The sequence below is a fragment of the Somniosus microcephalus genome, chromosome 9, assembly GCF_052327205.1.
Source record: "Somniosus microcephalus isolate GS21.2 chromosome 9, FLI_Smic_1.0, whole genome shotgun sequence".
Classification (NCBI taxonomy): Eukaryota; Metazoa; Chordata; class Chondrichthyes; order Squaliformes; family Somniosidae; genus Somniosus; species Somniosus microcephalus.
This window is the reverse complement of record NC_140995.1, coordinates 51,641,531-51,662,578: the sequence shown is the minus strand read 5'-3', so window position 1 is coordinate 51,662,578 and position 21,048 is coordinate 51,641,531. Positions and strand designations below refer to the sequence as shown.

The following is a 21,048-nucleotide window of genomic DNA, read 5'->3' as shown; positions in this document are numbered from 1 at the left end:
TCCTTCCTACATCTAGTCTGTCTAGTCCTGTTAGAATTTTATAAGTTTCAATGAGATCCCCTCTCATTCTTCTAAACTCTAGCGAATATAAGCCTAATCGACCCAATCTCTCTTCATACGTCATTCCTGCCATCCCAGGTATCAGTCTGATGAATCTTCGCTGCAGTCCCTCCATGGCAAGAACATCCTTCCTCAGATAAGGCGACCAAAACTGCACACAATACTCAAGGTGTGGTCTCACCAAGGCCCTGTACAACTGCAGCAAGACATCCTTGTTCCTGTAATCGAATCCTCTTGCTATGAAGGCCAACATACCATTTGCCTTCTTAACCGCCTGCTGCACCTGCATGCTTACCTTCAGCGACTGGTGCACAAGGACACCCAGGTCTCGTTGCATTTCCCCTTTTCCCAATCTATTGCCATTCAGATAATCTGCCTTCCTGCTTTTGCCACCAAAATGGATAACCTCGCATTTATCCACATTATACTGCATCTGCCCAATCACCCAACCTGTCCAAATCATACTGGAGTTTCACTGCATCCTCCTCACAGCACACACGCCCACCCAGCTTTGTGTCATCTGCAAACTTGGAGATATTACATCTAGTTCCCTCGTCTAGATCATTAATATATATTGTGAATAGCTGGGGTCCTAGCACCGATCCCTGCGGTACCCCACTAGTCACTGCCTGCCACTTGGAAAAAGACCCGTTTATTCCAACTCTTTGCTTCCTGTCTGTCAACCAGTTCTCTATCCAAGTCAGTACCTTACCCCCAATCCCATGTGCTTTAACTTTGCATGCAAATCTCTTATGTGGGACCTTATCGAAAGCCTTGAAAGTCCAAATGCACCACATCCACTGGTTCTCCCTTATCTATTCTACTAGTTACATCCTCAAAAAATTCCAGTAGGTTAGTCAAGCATGATTTATCTTTTGTAAATCCATGTTGACTTTGTCCGATCCTGTCACTGTTTTCCAAGTGCTCTGCTATTACATCTTTTATAATGGACTCTAGCATTTTCCCCACTACCGAGGTCAGGCTTACCAGTCTATAATTCCCCATTTTCTCTCTACCACCTTTTTTAAATAGTGGGGTTAGCTACACTCCAATCCATGGGTACTGTTCCAGAGTCTATAGAATTTTGGAAGATGACCAGCAATGCATCTACTATTTCTAGGGCCACTTCCTTAAGTACCCTAGGATGTAGATTATCAGGCCCTGGGGATTTATTGGCCTTCAATGCCGTCAATTTCCCGAACACCATTTCCCTACAAATACTGATTTCATTCAGTTCCTCCCACTTATTAGACCCTATGTTCCCCGACATCTCTTGGGAGGTCTTTGCATTAAGTACAGTTTTTAAAAAATTGCTATTGCTCATTAATTTGTGACATTTTTTAATTGATCACATTGATTTTTTAATTGATCACATTGATTTTTTTTCTTAATGCAATCACAAAAACAGGAATGTAGCACTACATTGATTGCTGAGCATATAACATGTATTATCTTGCTCTAATGGTAAAGTGCTTTTTTTTTCTATTTTCTCCCCCCTTACCCTCTTCTCCCCACCCCAGCCCTAACCAAACTACAGAATTGGTGTGAAAACTCAGTTGTACACAATGCATTGCATTTTCTTGCTGCACTATACTATCAGCAGTAAAAACAAGCAAAAGTAAAAGTAACTTTTTTTTTATTTGCTCACAAGTTAGATTAAGAAACTAAACAAATTCCCTGTTGCACTTTAAAACATATTTTGAAATCTGAATCCTCAATTGAATAAATTCATCATGCAAACTTCAAACATAAATTACTTCATTTTACACTGTAGCAGCTTTGCTCGGAAATAAAGCCACACACACTGACTTACCACCTTTCCAACTTGAAGGAGAATTAACATTGCTGTCAATGATAGGTACTAAGCTGCAGTTAATGGGGCAGGCTAAACCCTGGCTCGCCCTTGCAACCAGTGGCGGAGCCAGCGGAGGGTCGAGGGTGTTATTGACCCGCACCCATCCCCCACCATCACTTTGAGGTTGGCCAACATGACTTTGGAGGACTGCCTCCGTTTCGCTCCGGAGAGCCTCTGTCGCTAGTCTTCGGCCTCTAGGTTTGTCTGTGATTCCCGGTTTGGCTGTCGGACTGGGCAAGTCGGCATTCCACAGTTTCTCAGCTTTGTCCGCTTCCTGTCAAGTCGGACAAATCTTGAGTTCAATCACCCTCCTCATCCATCACCACAGACCTAATCTCGGCTCACTTTCTTTCTTCCCCCACCCAATCCCTGTGTATTACATTTAAATTCCTCATCCTCACCTCCAAATCCTGCCATGGCCTCACTCGACCCTACTTCTGCAACCTATTCCACAATTGCTTCTTACTTCACCCCCACATCTTTGGTCTAAATCCTGCGCCTTTCTACTTCGCTTTGCTCCTCTAAAAAGCCTGAAAACCCACCTTTTCACTCAAAAGTAGTCTTGCCTAGCTTAACGTTCTATTGCTCTTACAATAACTCACTAAAGTGTCTTGGGATGCTTTCTATGTTGAACATACTATATAAATGAAAGTTGTTTTTTCTGCCTGGTGCTATACTACTATCAAATGTAAATGATTAAAATATAATTAGTATATTGGAGTAAATTTAAGCCAGGATGTGCTGACCCTATTTTGTTATCATCTGCAATTTTCATATAGCTGATGGGGGTCTGTTATTAAATGCTGTTGATTACAACGTGGACAAGGGCCTATAATTCCATGCAACATTCTTGTAGAGGACAAAAATGGGTAAATTATAGTCTGAAATCAATCTTCAACAGTCCAAATTCAGTTCTAGTGTTCCTTGCTAACATCTGATTACTTGGCTGACCTGGGCACTGAAAAGTCCTCTGGCCAAAAGGAAAAGACTGCATTAAACACTAGTGCTACCGCTCTCTCCCTCTTTATAAACCAGATCATGCCATTAAAGTTTATATACATCTGGGAAGGGAGGGAAAGAGGCATTTTGGTTTGTTTTAATTTTCAGAACATCGCTAAGTGTGAGACTCCCTTTACATGTACAGCAGATCTTGGGAGCTGTGCAATCACATTGCCCCCAGCCCATTAATTATAACCCTTATGATACGTGAATGTATAGGATGCTGCCGTCATGTCTTGTGGGGGAGTGCTAACAGCCACTCTACCAAGAACTTTGTACAGCATGGTCAGATCTCTCATAGTTTGCTTCCTCAGTTTGTTTTCACCCATTGCTGGCAGCACATGCTCTTTTCTTATGCCAGCAAAAAGGAATAACTGCTTTTAAACAAAAAAATAACTGGAGTAAAGTTTACTGTGTAAAGAGGTGGTTCTCAAGTTCATTTGTTGCTATAGCAATGAAAATTCTCTCACCATTTCAAATACATAATTTTGTGGGTTTTGGCGCATCACAACCTATCCTGATCAGTTTGACACTGGCTGATTCTCACTCACCCACTTGCTACTAACAGTTCCTGGTTTTAATATTTGTATCAAGCATAGTGGATCCTTCCTAATGTCCGACTTGTAGAACAATCATTGACGGGTCTTCTGTCGCCATGCAGCATTTCAATGTCTGAAGCCTATTTTAAATCCAAAGCAAGGGCTTTTTATGAGTATGCTCACTGGCAGGTGATTCTGCAGTAAGCTCTTAAAGCTCAGTTCCTCCATTTGTAGAGAGAATGCAAGGTCTAGCTCACCAGAGGAGCACTCTTCAGTTCCCAGTTCAACAACAACATGCATTTATATAGTGCCTTTAATGTAGCAAAATGTCCCAAGATGCTTCACAGGTCAGGTAAGTATTCAAGTGTTAGCAAAGAACACTAGAACATAACTGAATTTGGACTGTTGGAGACTGGTTTTAGACTGTGATTTGCCCATTTGTGTCCTCTACAAATAGTTTCATGGAATTTTAGGCCATTTTCCATTCTGTAATCAACAGCATTTAATAAACAGACTTCCATCAGCTAAATGCCAATTCAGAAACGGATGGATCTCAAAATCTTTTGGGTAAGGTTTATGTTCAGTATTTATATCAGAATTGGTGACATGCATTTAAAGAACACATTCATGATTCAGCTAATAGAAATCTTCCTCGTTAGTAGTTTACATGCAAATGTGATATCAGTTATATTAATCTTCTTTAGCGTGATTCACTGTGTTGCCTGTAGATATGAGCTCAATCTTGGATGCTGATAATTCCAGTATAAACAGCAAGACCCATGAAGCTGCTATTATTCAGTTTTCTATCTGTATATAGCTTTACTTTTCTGGTAACAATCCCTGTACTGCATGATAATTGGATTTGATGGGGCAGATACAAAACTAATGAAAGGATTTCATTAAAACATTGTCAACATTGCACTAAATCTTAGTCAAGGTCTATCCTGCATTTAAAAGACAAATTGACAGTCCAGGCCTGAAGTTGTAACCTTAGTTTTCTTCAAGAAAAAGATTGTGTGGCTAGTTTTTTTCAGGATTTAAGCCATGACGTTAGAAAAATGAGGCATGGAATCTGCAGAAAGCTTGATGGAGATTTTTTGCTTCTGATTTCTGTCATTTATTATCGCCTGCCAAATATTCACAGTAGGGAACCATTGCCAGTGTGGGAATGGCTGAACACTTGCTTGTAAAGACATTGCACCCTTGCAAACTCCAACCAGGGTACCAGAAGACATTTGCATTTTTTGTGTTGTGCTGAATAGGGAGCCATGATTATAATAATAGATATTCAAGACATTTCAATCAAGGTAGATTTTTTTTTTTTAATCGGACTGACCATGCAAATATAAATAGTATTGAATGTGGAAGTAGGAACAGTTGCTTTCATCAGAATTACAAATGATTGTTTACTGTTGCACATTAAAAGGCTGATTTGCAAGGTGTCTCCGTTTACAGAAAGTTTAACCAGTGTGTTATGTGGTTACCATGGGGACCAGGAAGATCTCCAGTTGGATCCTTGATCTCTACCAAGTTAACTGATCTCAGTAGAAGGGTACAGTTGACTGTAGCACCCCCCGAGTTAGTAAAGGGAAGATTGCTAGCAGTCCTGGATCCTCATTGCAATGCTGTAAGTGTGCATGGACATTGGATGAGGATAGGACAGCCTTTGGCTGTAATGCCCTTTGTCATCAAATACACTGCCAGCACTCTTAGGCAGGGTGCAAGGGGTGATTAACAACTATGGAACCGTATGCTTGCAGAGAGTTGAAGCTCTTGGGGAAGAGGAGTGAAAATGGGTGAATGGGATGGATCCACAAAGATCGCAGTGCAACAACTAATGCTGCAGGGGAGGCATCTGTCAGTTAATCAGCTTATCTACTATCACTTTCCATAGTGGCATTTCAAGGCAAAGAACTCTCTTTGCCAAATGTGGTCCTATTTAGAAAGTATATTCAACTAGCACCAATTTTATACCCCACTATAGAATAATTATTCCTTTTAAGTTTTGCAATTGAATAGTAAGAAAACTACCCTTCCTCCGTTTGATTAACCAATAAATTAAAACACACCATTGAGTCATTCCCTATCTCCATTAAGCCACAAACTGTTCGAATCCTTCTGAGGAGAGTTGAAATTTTGCTTGACTCCATTATACTTAGCTCAGCTAGTTTTGTTGAGCCTATTTTGGAGAGTTTAAGAAAGCTGACATTTGGAAAGGTATTGGAAGAAAAATCCTGACTATGACGATGGGAAAATACTAGAAACTGTTTTTAGACCAAAATAACTGATAAATGGCAGTGACAATTTTTCTTTGGTCTGCGGGACAAGTCTGCTGCCAACAGTGCCTGGTAATACACAGTTAGCCAGGGAAGATCTATTTCTCAGATCTTCAGGTCCTCAGCATTTCCTAACCCAACCTTCTAATTTGCATGAACGGTCAAATCTTTTACCAGGTATGCCCCTTTTAGTGTAGACCAATGTTGGGTGAGGCTTAGTTGTACAGGAAATGTGTACAAGATGACATTGGGAAAGAAAAAATAGGATTTCGATCGGATTGACCATTTATTGAAATTGGCCGATCGATGCAAAACTGTTCTGTGCAAGAGTAATCAGCTACTGGAATGTATCTCAAAAGTATTTGATTGTAGATCAAAATAGGTTGTTTAAACCCTGTACAGACCTTTGGTAATGTGACTGTTGCCTTTGTTCAGTTTTCTTGTAGTCATTCACTTTGTTCAGGAGCAATTAAGTTGGCCAGAGCCCATGTTGGTATAAATTGTACATTATTTGTTGATGGGAACAGGATTGCCGGGGTAAATAGTCTTGGTTTGTTCATTCCTGTGTCTAGAGTTCATAATAAAACATATTGTAAACCATTGTGAACCAATCCCTCATGTCAGATGTATCTATGATTGTGTCATGTGATGAATGCATTATTGTTGTGTCAAGTGGGCACTTTCTATGTAAGACATTTTCAGATTTCAAATGATTATTAGGTAAAATTGTTAGAGAATATATGTCCGGTCCATAGAATGTAATCATCATAAATTGTTGCTTAACCTAATTGGGATTTCATAATTTGTGTTCAGCTTTCTGTTAAATCTTCCATCAGTACTTGTAGGTTTAATGTGCAGCCACTAGTTCATCCAGAATTTTTTTGGGGGCACACAATTAACTTTGTAATTACGTCACAATATTGTAGCTTCCAGTCTATTAGTAACAACTGGGTGCTTTTTAACCTGCCAATGAATTAAATAGCAGTTAGTAGAAGCAATTATTTGGGACGAGGGAGAGAGAAATTAAGAAATTGTCATTAATAGCTATTTGTGAATGTAATTTGGCATCCTTGAGCATGTTAATTATGTTGGTAATTTGGCAAGAGTAGGAGATTACTGGCAGTATCCATTCAACTGAGGCTATGCAGTGCCATCTTAGTAATGGTGTGTTTACCATCCATGCTATTGTAGCTAAATGTGCTATCCCAGGGCACAGGGTTATCCATTTGTGTTCCCTGAAGTAGGGATTGAGGAATCTTCATAATGACATTTCTTGTCTATTGTGATTGCCATTCATTTATCAGGTATGTCAGTTTTCTTCTTTATTGGTTTCACCTCGCTTCCCCACCCCCATTCTTAAGTTTTTCCAATTTCCCAATCATATTATGCAAAATATTTCTCCTCAAACATTGTCTACTCAAGATTTTGCAAGATTCCAGTACCATCACAGTTCCTCACTCATCCCAATATAAACCCCTAAAGACAAAGTATCATACAACAACTCCATAAAACCACACAAATGTGCCTAAAAATTTAGTTCCAATAACATTCTCTCCCACCTAACTACTATCTCCGCTTTCAGCGCAATATAACTTAGCAGACCTCTGAACATAGGAGCAAAACATGACAAACAGGATGCCTGAGTTTGTTCATGTACCATATTACCCCAACGTTACAATTCCCAGAGGCATCCTCTAGCTAGACTACTGCTCTTAAAAGTCGGCTTGCGGCTGAAGCTTTAATGCAAGTGCAGTGGAACTTGCTTCTTGCCATGATCCACTCTCTTATCTCTGCTTCTCCCGTGCCTGCTCTTCTTCACCCCCCTCCACAATGAATTGTCTCCCAATGCAGCAGTGCAAACAGATTTACATCAAAATGACAGCATGGAAACCGGCTGTTTGGCCTAACCAGTCCATGTTGTTTATCTTCCACACAAGCAGTAGCCATAATACCATGTGCCTGCCCTGTTCCAATATCTCTATCGTCCTTTCCTTCAAACTTTGCAGGAAGGTGGGAGGGTGGTAAGTGACTTTTACCTTGTATCGTAAGATAAAAGTCAATCAAGTAGATGTAGCAGAATAGATGACATAGAGCAGATCCATTTTAGTAATTAGGTTTTAACAGAACATTTTGAACTTGTTGCATAATTGAGAAACCTCTTAGGTGAGGTCTCTTGAAGATATTTTGTGAAGTAGGGAAGCAATTAACACAGCAGTGCTCCTTAAAGGGAGAGGGCAGGAAGTTTGATGATCTTCAGTTTTGAACCTTTTCAAGGACCACTTCTGGACTTGAGCACATAGTTTAGGCTGGCACTTGCGTGCGGTGCTAATGGAGTGCTGCATTGTTAGCCTTGCTTCAGATACAATCCCCTTGCCTCTTACAGTGGTTCAGGGGATATTAAAGATCCCATGACACTACTGTATTTGAAGAGAAGCAGGGAGTTCTCCTGGTTTCCTGGCCAGCATTCTTTACACTTCATTGCTGTCCAAGAAATTTGTGTATGTGATTTGGGATGTTTGAGAGATGTGATATGATCAAATCTGTGGCTCGTTCTTTGTTGCAGGCTACTTTGTTCAAATTTCAACACTTCAAACCTGCATGGGCTCCCAGTGTGAAAATGTAATGAATGCAGCTTTAATCTAATTATGAAAATTCTATGAAAGGTCATTATTAGAACATGTAATTAATATTATTCTAGGAGTATTCAACCTTCTAAAGTTCATGCAAGCAATTTGAACGAAGTAATGCTTTTATTTTTATGCTTTGGCCCCATCCCTTCCGCTCTTCCTCATTCTATAATATTGCTCCATAAACAACAGCTTTTTTCACCAGAAATTTTCTGCAGTTACTTTAGTTTTTAAAAGGTTACTCTCATGCAGTTGATGTGTTTTTTTTCTAACTGGGGCTTATTTTCTAAAGTGGCCATTTTAGTAAATCATTTTTACCTTTGACTGAAGTATACATTCCATCACTATAAAACAAGGGTGAGTATCTTCTTTGTGATGGTTCAATAAAGCTCTGTCATTTGAAGGTTAGGCAGGTCAGTTTTTTGTTGCAATGATTTGTTTAGTCAGACCACTATAGAGAACCATCTGTGGACTGCATTCAGCTGCAATGTAATTCAGGTAAGCAGCTGGAGAATGCAGATGGCGGGGAATGCTGTTTTTTGTCTCCATGTGTTCATTCCACAAAGTATGAGCTCAAACTGTTTTTGCAGCAACAGTTTAACTGTTAATATACTAATGCTGATTTTTTTGGGGGCAGTGGTGGTGGTGGGGGGGAGGAACACCATGAGGAGGAAGAAGTGGTACTAAATTTGCCCAACATTACCATAAGCTTTTTGATTGGAATAATTTGCAGCCGGCTGGGTTATGATATCTCAGTAGTAAATCCTTTCAATCTCAGTTCTGCTATCGCAGCCCATATGGCAGCATAGATTGCCTTTAATGAGGAATTATCACCCAATTCAGCTAGACGAACTAAAGCAGGGTTAAAGATTTAGCTGGTCCTATTGCAATAGCAAGTGATTTGTTGAAAAGTCTCAATGAGCAGTACATAAAAGCCTGTTTAGTATTGCACACATCTGCTGAAGTGGAGTTAGAAATAAAATCTTGAACAGCTATCATCAAGTAAGACCCACTAAAGTTGATTTCTGGTGCTCTGGTTGGGAAATAACCTGCACCCAGCACCGCAACTATTGCAGTTGAGACTTAATGATTATAAAGGCAAAATAATTACCTCTAATTGTTCTTTTTTTGTTAAATATAATCCTGCCTCGATTATTTTTTGAGGTTGGCTTTAATTTTTGGGAAGGTTATCAAGATCTTACCAGACCTACCTCTTTAGGAAAGATGCTTGCTCATTTTGGGTCAATAATGTGTTGTTCTTGGTGTATTTTGCTATTAATAACCAACATATGGTTAAATGGGTTTGCAATCTGTAACTCTTGTCTATCATTAAATATCATTTAATGGGTTTCCTCCGGGTGCTCCGGTTTCCTCCCACAGTCCAAAGATGTGCGGGTTAGGTTGATTGGCTGTGATAAATTGACCCTTAGTGTTAGGGGGATTAAATACGTGGGGTTACGGGGATAGGGTGGGCTATGTGTTGGTGTAGGGGTTACGGGGATCGGGTGGGATATGTGTCGGTGCAGGCTTGATGGGCCGAAATGGCCTCTATCTGCACTGTGGGGTTTCTGTGATTTCTGTGATCATTCTCAGCATTTTTCCAATGTAGAGTTATACTGATCATTAAAATATTTAGTAGTCGTATTACAGTAAATTTCTGTGATCCTATGAGGTGGTCCCGTGTAGCATTTTAGTATTGTCATGTTAGGGATCTCAGCTTTAAGTGGAAAGCAGATGGTATTTTTGTGTCTGTGTGTGTGTCTGTCTAGCTGGCTGTTGAGCGTTGTGGGTCTTCATTAGGGAGTATAATAAAGTAGTTACGCGTTTGATTCGTAACAGCTCCCTTGTAAATATTTAAGCATACAGCCTCATCAAATTCATATTAAAGCATCAGTATTTTCCTGATTTCATCAATTTAAAAAAATATAAATGTAAGAGCAAAGTTAAGATGCATAAGAAAAAAAAACCTCCCTCAGATGATTTTTGAATGTAATTTTTAGAGAAGTTATACCAAGTGTGGCTCATCGGGAGTGACTCTTTCTGGTTTAAATATACAATCTATTCAATGTTTTTTGCTGTTATTGATTAGAGTTTAGACTAGTCACATTAAATATAATTTCCAACACTTCTGCATTGTTGACCGTTTCACTGAACAAAATGTTTACTGGCTCTGTTTTCCAAATGCAAGATAGTCATGCTGATTGCCTTTGGCAGCTGCATACAAGGCATCCTAGTGGGGTCACTTTACAGAAGGAGCAATCTCAAGTTTCAAAGAACCACTTTGGATTGTACATTAGATGAAAAGAAAGATTTTTTTCCCCCTCTTCCTCATGTCTACTCTATCCCAGTTCCAATTAAGCAAATTTCCCAGTCCCAGAAATGGAAGGATACAGTAGAAATAGTAGATCCTTATTGATAGGCATCCCCCTCCTCCTTACCCAGTAAGGCATACATTGACCCTCATTGGCAACAGTTCCAAGAAATAAATTCAGTAGCCCGTCTCTAATAGACGACTTGCATTAGCTGAAATGGATATGGAAAACAGGTCAATTCAGTTCCTTAGAACTGAGCTTGTTTGTATTGCTGCATAGACAACCAACAAAACCCTTTCTTGAATATTGAGCAGGTTTGTAGACCCTACCTTCAAAAAACACTGATGCATCAAAGAGAAGCACAAAAGACCGATGGGCCTTGTGGCTTAGTGGTGAAACCCTCGCACAGCTGAACTTTTCATTTGAAAAGAATGTTGAGATGAGATGTGATTGGGCTGAAAAGCATAGATTGATGTAAGCAAGTTGTTTGACTTGTCCCGGGAGCATAGAACTGGAGAACACTAATTCAACATTAATAAAGCCTCAAATGAGACTAAGAGTGCCCCCGCCCCTTCTTCCCTATCCCAAACAGAGTGGTCAGTACGTTGAACGGATATCCAGGATAAACAGTTGAAGCTGTGTTAATCAACTGCGTTCCAAAAAGACAATTGGGATAAATATCTGTGGGGTAATGAGATTAAAGTTTATAGGGCTCAGAATACATTGAGAGAATCAATTAATGGTTCTTGTGCTGGTGGTGGTGGGGGGAAGGGTGGAGGACTTAGGCCAAGCTTGAGTAATAGAGATGTGGATAGGTAGTTTGGAGTTTTGCCTTTAAGAATAGGGAATATTTCTGCAATTTCACTTTGTGTATTTAATTATAACCATGAGTAACCTATGCGACAAAAGTGATATAATATATTTTACATTAATGTTTTTGATCTTGAACCTTGGAGAGCCTGATATCTATAATAATAAACTATAAAACATTGTAGATATACTATCTAATGATGGATTATATTTTCTGTATATCTATAGTTAGAATTACTGTTTTTTCTATATTCAAATTTAGCCCGAAGCCCCAGTGTTAACGCAGAGCTGCTTTCTGCTCCCCACCAACCCCCCCCCCCTCAAGCCAATTTTGGTGCTTTAGTAATGAATGGATCAGAGTAAGTTCATTTGCAGCAGGTAGAGTCTGATATCAAAACTAATCTGCGGAAACAATATTTCAGTGAGTGGGTCAATCTATGGAACAAGCTCCCCAGGGAGATGTTGGAAGCAGTTAGTGTTGATTCATTCAAATGCAAATTAGAAAGATTTTTGTCAGAAAATAACATTTTGGGATACAATAAATGAGTAATTTGAGACATGACGTGGTAATTGTAGCATGCTTGGGAGCAACAGGTGACTTTGGACCTTTGGTTCCCAAAGCTCTCCACCACTGGGGTTTTCCTCACTTCATGTCTGGGCCTGTTGTAGACTAAATGATAAGAGACTGATTTCTATGATTAGTCAACAACTCCATTATCGTTGTATCATGCGACTACCAGGACAGTAAAAGGCAAACTAGATGGATCTTGGTCTTTTATTGTTTATCAGTTCCTATGTTCCTATCTTTCTGTACCTATATACTGTAGAAGATCTTTTCCATTCTCCACCCCTCCCAAAGCAAGAGAGCTGAGCGGAAAGTAATGTTGGATCTGTATGACTGAATGAATATTACCTTTTTTGAAATCCGTTCCCATATGGTAAATTGCCCTTTAACTTTGTTAGCTTGCGTCCTACCTTCTATGTACAGATTATTCAAGCAACATAGAGCACCCAATCAGAAATGCTCTGATAAGTAAATCAATCTAAAATATATGGCATACATTGAAAGTTTCATGCCATGACAGCAGGGGCATGCAAGCATGACTCATCGAGCTGAAAGGAAAGTGTTTGGGCCCAGGGGTAAATGACTGATCATTAATAAAGGATATTAAAATAGGTTCTGACAGCTACTCAAGTAGCGAATAAAATATCAGTGCTAATAGCTGATTAAATGTAAGTAGTTCCCAAGTATAGTATGATATACAGCTCTAATTACTAATATTTAAAGTCAATGCCTTCATTATAACCACTTGATTAAATTACTTTACTGGTCACTTTGAAATCAGGCATATTTCTAAAAATATACTCATGTAACATATGCTATTTTAAACAAGTGTATTATCAAATGTAATACAATAATATTTCAAAGTGACTGTCAGTTATTTAAATGAATAATCCAGGAGTTACTCACTAACTAATATTGGTGAGCATCACCACAGTAGCTTTAAGTTATGAAGAAAGCTTTTTAAAATTAACCTTCATTTGTAATAATGGTTCTTGTATCCATGACTGCCCCTCTTATTGATATCTGCAAAGCTATTAGTCTTCCCAAGCTCTAGTGCAGGACACTGCTATCTCCAGTGTTAAGCCAGTTAATTAAAATAAAATCCCACTTATTATAATGTTATTACACTTCCTTGAAATTCTAATTCTACCTCTGGCAGGGCTACATGTTTGTGTGTGAACTGTGTGCGTATGTTTGCAGATCCCACATGGCATTGCTCAAGGTGAGTCAGAGGTTGCCCAGCGTTACAATAATCGGGATGTTACCAGTGAAATGTGACCAGGAAAGGTTAGAAGGAGTGCCATTCTTAATTCTTGAATGTCTCTGCAAAACCCTTGATATAATCTAGATAGAGACAGCTTTTTTATTTTTATGTAGGCTTGTTGAGTCTTGTGAATAAGTGGGATAGCTTTCCAGACCAGTAAAGAGAGGTTTTTGTTCTGTTCATTAGGCATACTGATTGGAGCACCTTCACCTCTGGCTGCACTCTTAGCAAATAGCTTAGAAGTTTGCTATCAGTATATTTCAGAAAATCTTTGTTGCAATGGCCCTGTGGGCTTGGGATTGGTCTATATAGCTGTAAGCTATTAAATAAGACTAAGGAAGATTTTGTTTTTAAAAATTCTGTCCATCTGTGTCTGCCTGTCTATGTGTGTATCTCTCTCTCTCCCCACCCCCCCCCCCCCCAATCTCCCTCTTGTATGTGTGTATATATATATATATATATATATATATATAGTGTGTCTAGGAAGAAATGTATCTTTATATATGTGTAAAATTTGATGTCTGTTTTCAATCTTGAATGCATTTCTATATCACACTTCCATAGCTGCCACTTAACAGGTTGCAGTTCCAGTTTTACAGTACGTGAAGCAGAATATTCACAATACATTGTCCAATTTTGACTGTTAAATGGTGAAAAGATGGGAGATAAATGGAGAATTTTAAAACTTAAAATGTATTGACTTTTTTTCATAATGTGTGCAATGCAAACTCTTAAAAATTACATTTAAAAGTCCCAATAAAAAAAGTTTGATACTATTGTCCAAATAATGTATACAAATTTTGAGCACTAGAAGTATGCATTGCCCTGTGAGTTCCAAGTTTCAGTTATCAAACATAACAAATATGATCAGATGCTGCTTAGCTAACTTGTGGATAAGTTCCCAATTGTGTCTATGAAGTCAAGTGAATTTTATTTTTTCACATGCATTCTGGTCAGTGTCCATGCATCAGTGCTCACCATTGAAACATTACATTGTGACTTAATACCTGCAAGGTGACCAGAATTGAATCCTCCAGTAGTTACCGGGAAATAGCACTTGTTTTACTAGCAGGAAATCTCCTGTGGTGTTGATCACTGAGAATCTCAGGCCAGCACCGCCATGGTTTTTGCAACAGGCTCCACTCTGAGGCAGCACCACTTACTGCACTGGGGCTCTGACTGACACTGACAACACTACCCTAAGTGGTTCCTGGGGTCTTGCCAATGAGGATGAAGAAAATGAAAGTCATGAAAGGAGCCCTACTCTGTCAAGTGAAAGTGGTGTGAGATGGGCACCTTGAAGGAGTTTTGCAAAACTTGATTGTTCGTGCATTCCAGTCAGTTTGAGACATGGCTCCAGAGTTATATTGACACTTTCATGCTGAAGCTGTTTTAGCAGAGACCTAAAAGTGACAGTTTAAGTGCAGCCATATATATGTCATCCCAGTCTACTGCTCATCACTCTTACTGATCCTTAATACTCTTGTTCCTTACTTTGCTGATTTTTAGTTCTGTATTTATAGAACTGTTGTTTTTAATTTTTTCTACTCGTTGTTGTCTTTTCCTTTCCTTTTAAATCTTTGGCTTTATTCTCTGAATTTTTTTTCCCTTCTATCACTGGTTTTCCTTCTCTATCTTTTTAATTTCTTCTGCCAGTTATGTTTGGGATTTTTTTTTGACCAAGCCAAACTAGCGAGATCCCGTCACCAAAAGTGTCATTAACTGAGGCGGGGAAATAACACAAAGGGGTAGGTCAGTATGGTTCAAAAGAATCCTGCGTATTTGCATCATAGAGAGATTGCACATGCATAGTGGCCCCAAAATATCAAGAAAAAATATTCCGAATTCAAAAATGGGATGAGGGCAAACATTTGGCTGAGGATAGGTGAAGGATGAAAAGTTCTGAAAGGAAGGGAAGGAGCAGAGTGCAATCCCTAAAATGTTGGAGATAGAACTGAGGGGAAAATGGTTATGGCATCTGCATGTCACTTTGCTTTCTCTTCAGAGATACAATTTTGTTTCAGGGAATTCGTTTTTCGAGAGTGCAAAGTGTGCAGCGAGTTTGTGAGTGTGCCAAGTGTGATTTGCTCAGGTACTTTTTTTTAGACTTTGAAAATTAAGCTAATTGGCATCCTTCACAACCTAAATGTAAACGTCAGGCAGCTCCTCACACACTTTGGATAGGTGCCAGATGCAAATCTTAAATTATATAGATAGTGAACAAAAATGGAGTCATTTATGTCATATTTTTGTTAATCCAGCTCTTAATTTAATCATTTCAAAAATATTAATTCTGTGTACATGGCGCAGGCAAACTATGTGTGCTTGCACAGTAACTGGTAAAATATTGTTTTTTAACATGCAATTACCAAAAAAAATGTATTTGCTGTCGCAACAGAAATAATCCCATTGAATTTTAACACTTTATGAGATGAGTCACTGGCATAATAAGGCACTATACAAAAGTCCTTCCTCCCTAATACTTGTAATGGTGTATCATCAAAAATTACCTCCCATTTATTTTCTGTCCTATTTGTAAACAGTGTTCATTGTTATTTTAGGAGCTACTTGTGTTGGATTTACTGTTAACAAAATTCTCTCTTTATCTTCCCATGGTCACACAGCCACTCCCAGTGTGCGACAGGACTCCGTCTTTGGCCCTCTCCTATTTGTCATCTATGTGCCATCCCTCAATTACATCATTCGCAAGCACGGGGCACTGTTCCACATCTTTACCAAAATGGGTGGAAAAGGAAATATTAGGAAGGATGTGGGTGCACAAGAGACCAGACTGGAGGATACAGGGATAGAGAGGCGCAAGGCTGTGAAGGGGTATAATCATGAGAGTTTTAAAGTGAGGTGTTAGGGGACCCGGTGCCAATTTAGATCAGCAAGGACAAGGGTGATCAGATTAGCTGAACTTTAGATGGGAGACTGGCCAAGAAACATAGAAACATAGAAAGCAGGAGTAGGCCATTCGGCCCCTCGAGCCTGTTCCGCCATTTAATGAGATCATGGCTGATCATCCAAATTCAGTACCTTGTCCTTGCTTTCTCCCCAAAAACTTGATCCCTTTAGCCTTAAGAAATATATCTAACTCCTTCTTGAATATATTTAATGAATTGGCGTCAACTGCCTTCTGTGGTAGAGAATTCCACAGGTTCACCACTCTCTGGGTGAAGAAATTCCTCCTCATCTCTGTCCTAAATGGCTTACCCCTTACCCTTAGACTCTGACCCCTGGTTCTGACTCCCCCACCATCGGGAACATCCTTCCTGCATCTAGTCTGTCTAGTCCTGTTAGAATGTTATAAGTTTCAATGAGATCCCCTCTCATTCTTCTAAACTCTAGCGAATATAAGCCAAATCGACCCAATCTCTCCTCATACGTCATTCCTGCCATCCCAGGTATCAGTCTGGTGAATCTTCGCTGCATGGCAAGAACATCCTTCCTCAAATAAGGCGACCAAAACTGCACACAATACTCAAGGTGTGGTCTCACCAAGGCCCTGTACAACTGCAGCAAGACATCCTTGCTCCTGTACTTGAATCCTCTCGCTATGAAGCCCAACATACCAGCGTTGCAATAGTCAAGTAAAATGTATGATAAGGTGACCCGTCACTTATTATTTCCATTAAGTTTTTATGAGGCTTTAATTCATCTAATGTCTGTTTTGTATTAGCCCATTTCAAATTGAAGTAACTAGGCACATTGGCCCAGAAATTCGGGTTGGGGGCTTCCCGCGGGTGTAAGCCCCCGACCTGCACTTGCCTAGCGCGCCGGCTGTTGAGCTGTGGGCCTGCGTGGGATTCCGATCCTGGGCCTCCTCCAACTGCAGGCACGCAGTGCTTGCGTATCCCAGGGGCGCAGTTAGTTCGATGCGTCCCCTGGGATCACGTGGGCCATGGAGAGCCAATGGTAGCAGGGAATGCTTCATTCATAAGTTTGACGGGAAGAGCTGTCAAACCTATAAATACTATGAGCCCCAAAACATAACGAAAACTTCAAATAATTTTTTTTTTAAATCACATTTTTAAAATAACTATAAATTACATGAAATAACTATTTTAAACAATAATTTAAATTTTTGAAAAAATGAATTACATTTTCTAACGAGGCTAAAAATAAACGTATCTTTAAAGTATTTAAAAATAATAAACCTGTGGAAAAAAGTTTTAATTTTAATTAATTCACCACTTACCTTGTTAAAAGCAGGCCTTGCGCCTGCTTTTTAAAAGTGTAACTGCTGGAGACTTACCCACCTGCAAAAAAAGTAAGTTCGATGCGCACGCGCTGCCTCTCCAGCGCATGCGTTCGACTTCTGAACCCCTTCTTTCAGGGGAACGGAAGTGCCAGTTTCCTGTGCATGCACAGTGCATGCACAAAACCGGCACTTTCGTTGGGCCTACGCGTGAGTACCCCGTGCGTACTCAAGCGTTGGGACCCAAATTTCTGGGCCATTGAAATAAGGCCGTACGCTACATTTAATGTATGTTGTAAGTTTGAGGTAAACTTACCCTATGCATAGTTGCTGTATTTCTTCAGCACTATACTTATGCAGCATTATTCAGTGCTGCATTTCTGAAACAGCTGTCATTTCATGTGCGATAGATAAATGCGTCATGCCTGCAGCAAGATTTTCCTTTAACCACACAAAATATTCAGTTCTTTAAAAGATTCATGTGCATTATTTAAATGTAGAAAAAACCTGATGAAAGTCGCAATACAAAGTGAACAAGAATGCCATTTAATTAAAAGCAATAATGTTGATCTCCTCCATTGGCTCAGCTGGTTACAACAGTGAGTAGCTGAAATATACAGACCAGGAAGGTCCATGTTCAATCCCCAGCCTGCCTGAATGAACTGACATTAGGGTTATTAGCTGACATTTGGGCCCTGTGCGGTGGAGCAGGTAATTCATTCAAGTTCTTGGCTAAGATCCTGGTGCAGTCTAATCACCTGCCATTTAGGCTTGAATTGTCACTTGTGCACAGCAGTCAAGGGTGCTCAGCATGGATCAGGAAAAGAGGGAAGAACATTGGGGTCAAGAGGAAATCAAATTGCTGCTGTGACCTGACTCTTAATTGTCGAACATGCTTTTTGATTTCAGGTCATTGATTGTTGTCTTTACTCTGACCTTTAGATCAGTGCACAGTGACACGAACATACCTCTTCCTTCACAAGTTCTGGTTCTTCAGTGTTGTGTACTACTTTGGCAACTGGGCATTCATTGCAGTAAGTACATGTTTTTGTTGCTGTTTTAATTTGGCTACTGGTCAGTTTTTAATCTTTTGAAATGATCTCTCTAAAACTTACAAGGAAGTCTTTAGCCATTACTAGGCATTGGCCTGCCAGTAGAATCATACATTGATGGCTTTGCAAGTTTAAGGTTAACCTGACATTCTTTCACTTGTATTGGAGGGAAAAACGCGCAGCCTGGATTTTCCACTGGAGTTATTCCAGGAAGCCAATGTGACTCCAGTAAAATGAGGTGGGAAAGGTAGCGGAAGCTGACTCACTGGCTCTCCAATCGCCCCCACCACTTCCGAGATTTCCCACCAGAAGTGAGGGGATTAAAGTACATCTGCCATATTATAGGCAGTATATAGAAATGCTACACAAATGGTGGCAGTTCATTTGTATCTGGCATCCAGAGAGGAGCAGCAGAGGGGCCCTTTCTTTTCTCTTGAGAACTGCTGCCTACAGCCATAATATCTTCCATTTGCAGCAGGACCAAGAGCGGTGTTGAGGGAAGAGTTGCCCAGTCAGTGCTGAATTTCATCCGCAAACGATGAAAGGCTTCCAAAATGACGTGCGCAGAATGTGAGAGGCTTTTATTTTAACCACTTTAATTTCTTTACATATGATGGGTATAAAACTACCCATAATTTGCCACTGAGCTGGTAATCTTACTCAAAGGAAAAAGGATGGCACTTTGGAAAATGGAAACGCCACATGACTGTAGTCAAAGGGTGCTTCGGAGGTTTGAGCCAAGCTGTGAGGAGTAGAGGGAGCTGACCATGCTGTACCTGGCCTGGGAGTGCTTGACATTGACACTGTTACCCCAGTGCTTTGAGCACAACATTCAGCTCAGTTAGTTTCTGTGGCCCAGGTTTCTACTGTGGTCTCTACCTCAGTCGATATTGTGACTGTGGGCAGTTCTTGGTTGAAATGTCACCTTTTTTTAAATTTCCAATTAGCACTTTGCATTAATGGGACTGTTTTATGTCCACAGGTCTTCGTAATTGGACTAATTGTCTCCTGTTGCAAAGGAAAACGATCAGTCATTGAGGGGGAGATAGATGACGACGACTCCGATTTAAGTGACGATGATCTCATGGAGAGACACCACGTTTAAATTTACGATGCGTTCCTCAGCTTTAGCTTCTGGGTCCTGTGTGAAAAAAATCTGACATATTTATGCTGCCGTGTTTAAACCGATCTGGAAAATGGTTGCATTTGTTCCTCTTTTGAGTGCAAACTTTGACGAAGGGGTACAGAAGATGTGTGAAGTTGTAAAAGGGAAACAAAAAATGAACCCATATTGTATTAAATTCAAGGCACACTGCTGGCAACCTTTTTTCAAATGCATTCGAAAGGGCTGCTAATTTTCTAAATGATCTTAAATGGAGCAGAATAATTTGCAGATCGCTGCATGTACTCTCTGAAATTACATTCTATAAGTTTTTTGCCTCTTTAACATTAAATTGCAGTCTGGGGAAAAGTGTTGATTTTAATTTTGTGGCTGCATACAGAACTAAACAGTGCATTGTATGCTTTAGTTAACATTGTTTTCATGGTATATTTTACTAAGTAATCACTGACTGTCAAGTTTAATTGAGCAGTTAAAAAAAAAAGCGATTTACTGTCATGTAGAAGTTACTTTTATAATAAAAACAACTACAGAAATTCATGGATTTTCATTATTTTCTCCTCCCCCACCTCCGTTTTCCTTTCTACCCGTGTGTGAAAGTGGAGCCTCATCCTGCGGCACGATTTCACAGGGACTAATAGCCACCCAGTATCCCGTCCGATTTGGCCATTCATCATGTGTTGGCCTGGTCAGTGAGTGCCAGCAGGCTATTCAGCTGTGGAGGACTGTGCCCCATCCATCCAGTCGTTGCCTTTTTATTAGGTTATACATCAGGGTATGGAAGTCCCACTTTGCTCCAGAAATGCCGTGGGATGTTACAGTGGCCTTTGGTCTCTTTTCTGGCTACTTTGAAGTGAGGAAGAAATGCTATTAAAATGAATAGGACAAGTTGAACTGAGGCCAGAACAGGTGAATCTTGGCACTGATCTCTGTATCGAAGTACTAGAACAGCAGTTTATGTATCCATGTAATGCAGGCTTCAGAGGCGAGGTGAGAGTGACTGCCCTTGACATCAAGGCAGCATTTGACCGAGTGTGGCATCAAGGAGCCCTAGTAAAACTGAAGTCGATGGGAATCGGGGGGGGGGGAAATGCTCCACTGACTGGAGTCATACCTAGCACAAAGGAAGATGGTTGTGGTGGTTGAAGGTCAATCATCACAGCCCCAGGACATCGCTGCAGGAGTTTCTCAGAGCAGTGTCCTAGGCCCAACCATCTTCAGCTGCTTCATCAATGACCTTCCCTCCTACATAAGGTCAGAAATGGGGATGTTCGCACAGTGTTCAGCACCATTCACAACTCCTCAGATAATGAAGCAGTCCATGCCTGCATGCAACAAGACCTGGATGACGTTCAAGCTTGGGCTGAG

General features: G+C 40.1%; 1 protein-coding gene across 3 annotated transcripts in view; it reads left to right on the top strand.

Annotated features, from left to right (window-relative positions):
• The window catches only part of lmbrd1 (LMBR1 domain containing 1), a 351,792-nt gene extending 331,582 nt beyond the window's left edge, over positions 1-20,210 (top strand). For 2 of the 3 annotated variants that reach the window (XM_085996567.1, XM_085996566.1), the window contains exons 15-16: positions 18,451-18,542; positions 19,543-20,210. In XM_085996567.1, coding sequence (XP_085852693.1) covers positions 18,451-18,542; positions 19,543-19,665 — 215 coding nt within the window. In that variant the 3' untranslated portion in view covers positions 19,666-20,210. The remainder of the gene's footprint in view (positions 1-18,450; positions 18,543-19,542) is intronic. The other variant, XR_015079486.1, reaches the window with a different exon arrangement.
• Positions 20,211-21,048: the final 838 nt, after the last annotated feature.